Source organism: Podarcis filfolensis, assembly GCF_964270895.1.
Source record: "Podarcis filfolensis genome assembly, chromosome: 8".
Classification (NCBI taxonomy): Eukaryota; Metazoa; Chordata; class Lepidosauria; order Squamata; family Lacertidae; genus Podarcis; species Podarcis filfolensis.
In genome coordinates, this window is record NC_139611.1 from 90,044,710 (window position 1) to 90,054,481 (window position 9,772).

At 56.5% G+C, this 9,772-nt stretch overlaps 1 protein-coding gene across 1 annotated transcript; it reads left to right on the forward strand.

Moving 5' to 3' along the window:
* Window positions 1-3,737: 3,737 nt before the first annotated feature.
* LOC310769015 (cdc42 effector protein 2-like) lies at window positions 3,738-4,665 on the forward strand. The gene has a single exon (XM_083628050.1). It carries the CDS (start codon window positions 3,795-3,797, stop codon window positions 4,461-4,463), a length of 669 nt encoding a protein of 222 aa, XP_083484176.1. The 5' UTR covers window positions 3,738-3,794; the 3' UTR covers window positions 4,464-4,665.
* The last annotated feature ends 5,107 nt before the right edge of the window (window positions 4,666-9,772 follow it).

Here is a 9,772-nt window from a genome sequence, read left to right on the forward strand (position 1 = left end):
AATTTCCCTCACTCTCCTGAGGCAACGTTCTTCCACTATTTCATCCAGCGGATTCATGGGACAGCCCATAATATCTTGTTCCTTACATCATAGGAGCCTATACAACACAAAACACTGTTGCTTGATGTAGGTTTTATTTTATTTGCTTTTTACCTTATATTTTGGAAATGTACATCCAGTGTTGTTTTTTCTTTAAATGGGGGGGGGGGGGCTCAATAGAGAGTGGGGCCCTAAGCTGTATCTTGTTTAGCTTATATGTAAACCTGGCACTGTAGGAGAGAGTGGGAATTTTTTTTCTCCCTCCACTTTCTCTAGGCCCTGCATAACTTTATATACTTCTCCTGCTCTCTCTCTCTCTCTCTCTCTCTCTCTCTCTCTCTCTGGCCTGGGCTTCTTCCGCTGTGGCCCTTTGGCCTCTTGGACCAGCTGCCACATCCTGTCCCTTCCTGCTCCTCCCCAGGGCCATGGGGAGACCAGCTTGCTGCCACTGATTTGTGCAGCAAAGGGGTGATGTTGTCTTCTTCTCCCTCCATGTGGACAGAGCCTCTCTGCGCTGGCTGGGCTGGGCTGGGCGGAGCGCCTGTCTGCAGCCCCTCCGGGGAGGGGGGGGCGAGGCGGCCTAAGCTGGGCTTTGGCTTTGCGTCAGAGGCCGGCTCAGAGTCCTCCTCGGACTGGGGCTGGGTGTTCTCACAGGCTCCCCCGGTGTAGCGCGGAGCAAGAAGGTGCTGGGCAGCTCCAGGCAAGTGCAACCCTCGTGGGATGGAGCTGGGAGGGTGGGGAGCCCGCCAAGAAGCAGGGCAGCAGGAGAGGGGGGGGTGGGGACTCAGCCCTGGGTGCAAGGAGGGAAAAGGGGTTGGCAGGCTGCAGGCGGGCAGGAAACAGGAGGGAGGGGGTCCCTTTCACAAGCCCCTTGCAAGGAGGTTTAGCTGGGGGGGGGGGCAGAAACAGCAACCACACCATCTCATCTGGTCCTTTGACTCCTTGACTTCCTGCCCTCCGGATGTTGTTTGCCTCCAACTCCCAGCACCCCCCCCCCCCGGCCCCTGTTGGCCCCATGCCAGCCGGGTGGCTGGGAGTTGTCATCCAAAACATCTGGGCGAAAGCAGAGCAGAGGTGGCGCATTTCCCGGCCCCCACAGACCCCTGCTGCTCGTCTCGGTTCACATGTGGAGATGCTCAGGGCTTGGGCCCTCGGTTGTCTCTCTCCCCATCTCTCTCTGGCTCTGCAGGTGAGCCTTGCATGGGGAAGGGGCTCGCTGGAAGTCGTTGTTATCGGGTGGCAGGAGTTTGTGGTGAGGTCAGGCCTCCTTTGGCGAATGCACCCTTCCCCACCCGTGTACCCAGAGACTTGCAGGGTGGTGGGTAAGGGGTCATGCCTTGCCTGCACCCTTGCGGAGGGTTGTTGCTTGGGAGGGGCAGAAACTCGAGGGGGCCCGTCGTTACCCTATTCCTTGTTTTGTGCCTCTTACCAGAGGAGCCAGGGCCTCATCCAGACTTGGGATTTGTCGGGGAGCGGCTATTCAGAGAGCAAGATCAGAAGAAGGGCAGAGGAGACTGATTTCCACGATAAGCCTGTTACGTAAGGGAGCAAGTGCCGCTCTGGGGCTGGCCTAGGAGGCATCTCTGAGCGCTGCCCTTGAGCCCTGGCAAGGAGGCTGAGCGAGGGGCAGGCCGGCCGGCTGGCAGAGCCCTGAGACTTCCTCTCCTCCTCTCCTCCTCCTCCTCCTCCTCCTCCTCCTTGCCATTGGAGATGGGTGGGTTCCTGACTCCTGAGGAGGGGGGCCCCTTGGGTGCACTTCTGAGTTGCCAGGGAGCCCTTTGCAGAGCAGGAGGCTGCTTGTTTCTGGGCGCTGCAATACCTGTCCCTCCCGGGAATCTCTGAGGTCTGCCTGTCTTCTGGGGGGAGCAGGGGGCTCTGGGGGGAGCCCTAGGGGAGCAGCCTTGGCCCTGGGGTCAAGTGAGGAGAGCCGCTTCTCCCCTGAGCCAGCTGGTGGGCGTGGCAAAGAGGTTCCCTGTGCCCCAGTCACCTGGCAGCAGGTTATTCATGGCTGCTCCTTTCCCTGCTTGTTGACCCCTTGGACAGGCAGCCCAGTTCTCCTGCTTGGCTGCTGCACTATTGATCTCAGCTGCTGCTGCGGCTGAAGTGCTCTGGGCCAGGCGGGTCCATAAATCATTCCAAACGCATCTGGGATCAGCCGGGGTGTGACCCTGGCCCTGACCTTGGTCTGATGCACCATCCCTCTGGGGTCTCCCTCCAGCTCTTCCCTTGACCTCCTCCTTGGATAACCTTTCAGCCTCTCTGGGGGGTGAGGGAGAAAGAGGGGACGGGCGCCCTTGTTTGCCTGCCTGCTCATTTGAGGCATTTGCACACAGCAGTTCATTAACATCCATCCCTCCGTATTTTACGGTAACATTTTCAATCCCAAACAGCAATAAGAATCCACAGCGGCTCCTTGCAAGGACAGCAGGCTGCTCACCCAGACTTTTGGGGGGTTGGCGCTCCTTGCCCTCCTGGCCCTTTGAGGGTACGAGGCTGAGGCAAGCAGCTTTTGCTACCTGGCAGAGCAGCCCAGCGGCTGGAGGAGGCAGAACTCTCTGTCCCACAGGGGGAAGGAAGCCCTTCACCTCCATCCCGGCAGCTCCAGGCCACACCGAAAGGCCAAGTTCGCCCTCCTCTGCCCTGGGCTCCTGCTGTGGCCTCTTGGCCTGAGGAGCCCTCTGGGTACCTGAGGCTGCCTCCAGCCTCAAAGCAGGGCAGGTCATGGCACTTGGCTGGGCACCAGAGGTTGGGGGGGGGGTGCTTTGGCAGGCTTTCTTCCTCAACTGACTGACTGGCTGGGAGGGGAGCCTGAGAAACCAGCAGCCTCCACTCTCCCCATAGGCAAAGCTAAAGGACCCCTGATGGTTAAGTCCAGTCAAAGGCGACTTATGGGGTGCAGCACTCATCTTGCTTTCAGGCCGAGGGAGCCGGCGTTTGTCCACAGGCAGCTTTCCAGGTCATGTGGCCAGCAGGACTAAACTGCCACTGGCGCACGGAGGACTGTGATGAGTGCCAGAGTGCACGGAAATGCCATGTACCTTTCCGCCACAGTGGTACCTATCTACTTGCGCTGGCATGCTTTCAAACTGCTAGGTTGTCAGGAGCTGGGACAGAGCTCACCCCATCGTGGGGATTCAAACTGCTGACCTTCCAATCAGCAAGCCCAAGAGGCTGAGTGGTTTAGACCACAGCGCCACCCACACCCCTACTCTCCCCATAGCAGGGCTCAGCCCCAGATTTGCTGGGAGAAGAGTCAGGCCTGTGCCTTCCCTGCCCAGCATCTTGCTTCCCACCCCCTCTTTGCCCAGCCTGGGCAGATCGATGTGGCTGCCTAGATTTTGCTGGCAGGGATGAGAGCAGGATGTGGAGCATGGACCCCTGGCCTGGGAATGTCCCCCGACCAGAAAGGCACAAGGAAGGGGATGTGTGTGCAGATGGGCACTGGTGAGAGATCCCTACGGCCTCTGCCAGGCTCACCTGTACCTGTTTGCTCCTCCTACAGGTCTCAAAATGCTTCCCAGGGCAGAGGGTGGCTGAGCAGAGGAGCTCTGCGCCCAAGAAAGGTGCCTGGCGCCACGGAGGAGGAGGAAGGGGCACCTGCCAGTCCTGTGAGAAAAGGCCCCTCTTCCAGCCACGTCATCATCTGGCCTTCCAAGGAGCCTCTTGGGAGAAGAGTGGAGGCCGAGAGCAGCGGCCTTTGACCTGAGGGCGCAGCCAGCCCAGCCGCTGAGGGTCACTCCCTGTGCCCCCCGGAGATGCCAGCCAAGACACCCATCTACCTGAAGACCTCAACCCCCAAGCGGGGCCGAAAGCTGCGCCTGCGGGACGTGCTCTCCAGCGACATGATCAGCCCCCCACTGGGCGACTTCCGCCACAGCGCCCACATTGGCCTGGACGGGGAGGGTGACATGTTTGGGGAGCTCTCCTTCCTGCAGGGCAAGTACGACCTGCTGCCCCGCCTGGGCCGCTGCGGGGGCTCCCCGGGGGGCGGGGGCGGCTACCGCACCCTCCTGAAGAGCGCCGTCTCCCTGCCCGCCTTCAGCGGCGCCCAGGACCAGGCGCCCCCCAAGCCCCCCCGCCTCCACCTGGAGGAGATGCCCAGCGGCGGGGGGCAGGGGCGCTCCATGTCGGTGGGCTGTGCCAGTGCTGCCGAGGGCCTCTCCTTCTCCGCCGCGGCTGGCCCTCACTATGAGCCGCTGGCTTCTTCCGTCTCCTTCTCGGCCCCCCCACCAGAAGGCGGCTGTTTTGTGGGGGACAGCGGGTACTGCGCCGTGAGCAGCCAGGAGTGCCCCTGTGGGGGAGCAGCCCCCCTGCCTCGCTCGGAGTCCCTGCTGCGCCTCGACCTGGACCTGGGCCCCTCCATCTTGGATGACGTCCTGCGCATCATGGAGGAATACCAGCGGCCTGTGCCCAAAGCCCTGTAGAGCATCCGCCTGCCCACGCGCCCCTCCTCAGCGCCACCGGTGTGGCTGCGGCCTTCCTGCTCAACGTCCCTAGAGAGGTTGGACCTGCGGGGTCCTGGGGTGACGAGGAGAGGCAGCCCCATTTGCCTGCTCAAGGGCCCAGGCAGGCAGCAAGGAGAGGCAGGGGCTTGGCCAGGAGCCGAATTGAGGGGGGTCTTTGCTAAAAGAGTTGGGGACAGCCAGCTGCTGTTGCCTCCTGCAACGGCAGAGGAGAAGCGGCTCCAACCACGCCAGGTCCCACCCAGGGGACGGCAAGGAGGCACCACCTTGCAGCTGCCCCCTCAGGCCACGGCCAAGGTCCACCTGGCCCAGCCACAGGGGCCACGGAGGCACGCAGGACACGAAGGCAACAGCCCCCTCCAGCATCTGCTATGTGGAGATAGACTTCCTCTGAGTATGGAGGTTCTGCATAGCTATCGTGACTTAATGAGCCACTGGACAGACCTCCCCCGTCTCCATGATTGTTTTATTTTGATGGCATCCTATATTGGAACCAGAGCGATGTTTTGGGACAGTGGATTCTGTGCATTAAATATTGTCCTCTTGCCTCAAAGGGAAAGTGCTCCAGCCCCTCGTCGCTTGGGTGGCCCCTTTCTCAGGTCTGCAGACGTGCTCAAAGCATTCCAACCTAATAAGATTTGTTTCAGGGCATCATCATAGAATGGTAGAGTTGTAAGGAATCCCCAAGGGTCCTCTAGTCCAACCCCTTGCAATGCAGGACTCTCAGCTCAGGCTTCCCTGACAGGTGGCCCTCCAGCCTCTGCTTTAAAAGCTCTGGGGAAGGAGAGGCCACAACCCGCCAAGGGAGACGGTTCCACTGTGGAGCAGCTCTTGCTGCCAGAAAGCTCTTCCCAGTGTTTGGTCAGAATCTCCTTCCTTGTAACTTGAAGCCTTTGGTCCAGACTCGACTCTCCGGAGCAGCAGAAAACAAGCTTGCTCCCTCTTCCATGGGACAGCCCTCTACAGGTGAAACTCGAAAAATTAGAATATCATGGAAAAGTTCCTTTATTTCCGTAATTCAGCTTGAAAGGTGAAACTAATATATGAGATAGACTCATGACATGCAAAGTGAGATATGTCGAGCCTTGATTTGTTATCATTGCGATGATCATGGCGTACAGCTGATGAAAACCCCAAATTAACAATCTCAGAAAATTAGAATATTCACGGAAATCAGCAAAACCAGGATTGCAAATTGAGCAAGATTGGACCTCTGAGAAGTAGAAACCTATCTCACTTTGCATGGCATGAGTCGATCTCATATATTAGTTTCACCTTTTAAGTTGAATTACTGAAATAAATGAACTTTTCCACGATATTCTAATTTTTCGAGTTTCACCTGTAGATATTTGAAGATGGCTCTCATATCTCCATCTCAGTCTCTACCAGGCTAAACATACCCAACACCCTCAACCGTTCCTCATCAGGCTTGGTTTCCTGACCCTTGATCATCTTGGTCGCCCTCCTCTACACATGTTCCTCCTTAAATTGGGGCGCCCAGAACTGGACACAGTGTCCCATGTGTGGTCTGACGAAGGCAGAATAGAGTGGGACTATGACTTCCCTTGCGCTGAACACTAGACTTCTAGCATTAGGGGTTTTTTGCTGCTGCATCACCCTGTGGACTCATGTCCAGCTTGTGGTCCACCAAGACCCAGAGATCCTTTCCACATGTCCTGCTAGTAAGCCAGGTGTCCCCCATCCTATATTGGTGCACCTGGTTCTTCTTGTCTAAGGTTCTTTACGTTTGTCCCTACTGGAAATCATTCTGTTAGCTTGCACCCAGTTCTCCAATCTGTTAAGGTAATGTTGCATTCTGATCTTGTCTTCCCCGGCATTAGCTACCCCTCCCAGTTTGGTGTCTTCTGCAAATTTGATGGGCATCCCCTCAATTCCTTCATCCAAGTCATTTATGCAGACATTGAACAACAATGGGCCCAGGAAGAACTGGGTGGCCCCCCACTCACTTTGCCCCAGGATGGCGAGGAACCATATCATACTGGCAGTCTTATTTTTGACCCTTCCCTAATGCTCCTTAATACGAAATCAGCCTTGTTCAAAGCTGCTGCACTGGGGGTTCATGCTTTCCCTGAGCTATCCACTGTGACCCCGAGATCTCATACAGTGATGGTACCTGATCTCCCAGGAACCTGTACAATGGCTTATTTTGCCCCAGTGAGCATCACTTTGGCCCGTTTCACAAGGCAGCTCCCCGTCTGGTGTGCCAGACATCCATGCAGCACGGAGCGCCCCTCCCAGTCTGCTTTTATTCCGGTTGCGAATAGTTTGGAGTTACCTGCCACCTGCAGACCGATCATGAATAAAAGATCCCAGTACCAATTGGTGGGGGACCCCACTGGCTGCTTGCATTGCTTAAAAATGTTTTTCTTTTTAAATGCAAATTCCATCAGGTGTTTGGGCTGATAATTAAAGTGGTCTGTAGCAGGTGGGGAAGGAGAAATCAACCCTGGATCCGGAAGTGGGATTTTCCTCAGGCCTGCGTGGAAAAGAGAAAGGGCCAGCTTCTTCCTCTTCCATGCCTGGGCTGATCCCATCTGTTACCAGACGGTCAGGAGGATGTGATTTGCATTTTCAAAAGCCTTTGCATTAGAAAAATTGAAGCGTCTGGCCTTAAGTGTCCCCAGCATCTAGTGACGCTCTGCCTCAGAGCCGTCCTTCCCTTGCTTTGTGCAAACCTTCCCTGCACCCCGACACTTGCTTGATTTGGGGGTGGGGGGCCTGACACAGTTGAAGGTGCAGAGAGTTTTTTTCTTCCTGAGCCAGAATGGAAGAGGCCTATGCAGCACCTCCTGCAGCCACCAGGGGGCGGCATCTGCCCACTTATCCAGCAAGGAGGCAGCACATTAACTCTTTCTGTGACAGCCAGAGTCAAGCAGGAGGGTTTGCTGAGCAATCAGCCACCAGGTTGCAAATTCAGAAATCAGAAAGCGAGTTGGGGAAACCAAGTATGGAAGTGAGGGTGCAAGAGAGAGCGGTCCTGGACAAGTGATACCACTGGCCATAGGAAGAGCGGGGGAGGGGGAGGGACCCAGTAGCTAATTAAATGCCCGTTAAGGGAAACCCACAAGAAACTCCCCTCTGGTTTCCAGCATCTGGGATTCATTAATGCTTCCAGCTGTGTGGTGAAGAACCATCCTTAAATTTGTCCCTTTCTATTTCAAAGCCATCCAAGTCAGCGGCATCGTGGCCTCCTTGGGGTGTGTGAATTCCAGCTGCTGCCTGTCAGCCCACACCCCCTTTTCCTAGGCTGGTGCTGGGGGTTAACCCTTTGCCCCCACCCACCCAGAGGTAGCATCCTGGCCTCCAGCCTGCCAGGGCTCTCTTGTGGGCTGCCCCTTCCTGTGGTCGCCCCCTTGGGGCTGGGGCCAATTATGTGACACCCTCCCCAGCCCCAGTGTACTGGAAGAAGCACAGATCACCAGTGTCGAAGCAATGATTCTTCAACATCAGCTTCGCTGGACTGGTCATGTGGTTCAGATGCCTGATGATTGTCTTCCAAAGCAATTACTCTACTCCGAACTTAAAAATGGAAAGTGTAATGCTGGCGGTCAAGGAAAGAGGTTTAAAGACTGTCTCAAGGCAAACCTTTTAAAATGTAGTATTAACACCAACAATTGAGAAACAGTGGCCTGCGAGTGCTCCAGTTGGAGAACAGCCTTGACCAAAGGTGTCCTGGGCTTTGAAGACACTCGAACTCAGGACGCAAGGGAGAAACGTGCGAAGAGGAAGGCACGCTTGGCAAATCCACACCGTGGTCAACTCCTGCCCGGAAACCAATGTCTCCACTGTGGAAGGACGTGGGGATCCAGAATTGGCCTCCACAGTCACTTAAGGAGTCATTGTTAAAACTGTGTTTATGGAAGACAATCTTACTCGGCTACGAGGGATCGCCCAAGAAGACGTCGCCTGAATCTGCCAGAGGCAGTCCAGAAAGCCCCCCACCGCCATCCTTTGCCTCTTGCCAAATAAGGAGATCAGAGCCAGGCTCCCCAGGGAGACATCCCTGGGTGCAACTGGAGCCAAGGCTGGGTGGGGAGCCTGGTGCCTTTCTCCACCGAGGCAAAGAAGGGGCTCACCCCCTACAGCAGCAGAGGGTCAGGCTAGCCTGCACTCCCTGCACAAGGGGGGGGGGCAGAAGAAGAGGCTTAGTTTCCCACTGCCAGTCTCTCCTCCTTCCCGGCCCCCTCCTCCAGGTGGCCAAGAATCCATTTTTCAGCACCCAGCCAAGGGCACAGAATCATGGGCTTCTTGTGGCTCTCGCTGGGCTCCCTGCAAATGCAGGAGTTGTGGCAGAAGCCTCATCGCTGGGGGGCCATCAGAGCTTTGCACAAGTCAAAGTGTTGGTGCTGACCTTGAAAGCCCAGTAGACCTGAAGGAGCTTCTCCACCCTTGACACCGGGGTCCATCTTCCGAGGGCCTTCTGGCGGTTCCCTCCCTGTGAGAAGCTAAGTTACAGGGACCCAGGCAGAGGGCCTTCTCGGTGGTGGCGCCCACCCTGTGTAACACCCTCCCATCAGATGTCAAGGAAATAAACAACTATCTGACATTTAGAAGACATCTGAAGGCAGCCCTGTTTAGGGAAGCTAATATTTGGTGAATTCTTGTATTTTAATATTTTGCTGGAAGCTGCCCAGAGTGACGGGAAACCCAGCCAGATGGGCGGGGTATAAATAGTAAATTATTATTATTTATTAAAAGCCACCCCCCTGAAGGAGAGTCTACCACCTTGAAGGTGGGAGGCGAGTTTCTCTCCAGCTGCCTGCGATGCGGCAAGAGGCCTCTGGGCAGAGGGTGGCACAGGTTGGCACAGCAAGCCACAGAGCGCCATTGAGGGAGAAGAAGACAATGGGCACGTGTGCTCTTTGGGGAGGGGGGGCAGGCAGGAGGGAAGCGGCAAAGGCATGAATGCCCCACTGTATCTCTGCCGCGAGCGAGGAAAGGGCCGAGCCAGGAGGCCGCCGTGGGGTTTTCCGCCTCCTCCTGCTGAAGGGGGCCAAAGGGCCGCGTGAAGTCATTGTTTTTGGAAGGACAGCCTGAAAAGAGTTCATTTCCAGTCATTAAACCTGGTAGTTAAACGGTGTCTGCCGTGCCAGTTGGGTCCGTGGCTGCAAGCTAAGCAGACCATAAAAGGCCCTCCGCCCCCCAGGTCCCTGCTGCGCTGGGGGTTGCCAGAGGAACTGAGGAAAACAAGGCGCTGAGAGGAAATTGTGCAACTATGAAGGCGCATCACAGAGTGCGGGGAAGCGAAT

What these genes read in the sequence shown, in the direction of transcription:
- LOC310769015 (XM_083628050.1), top strand. Translation starts at nt 3,795, where the DNA reads ATGCCAGCCAAGACACCCATCTACCTGAAGACCTCAACCCCCAAGCGG.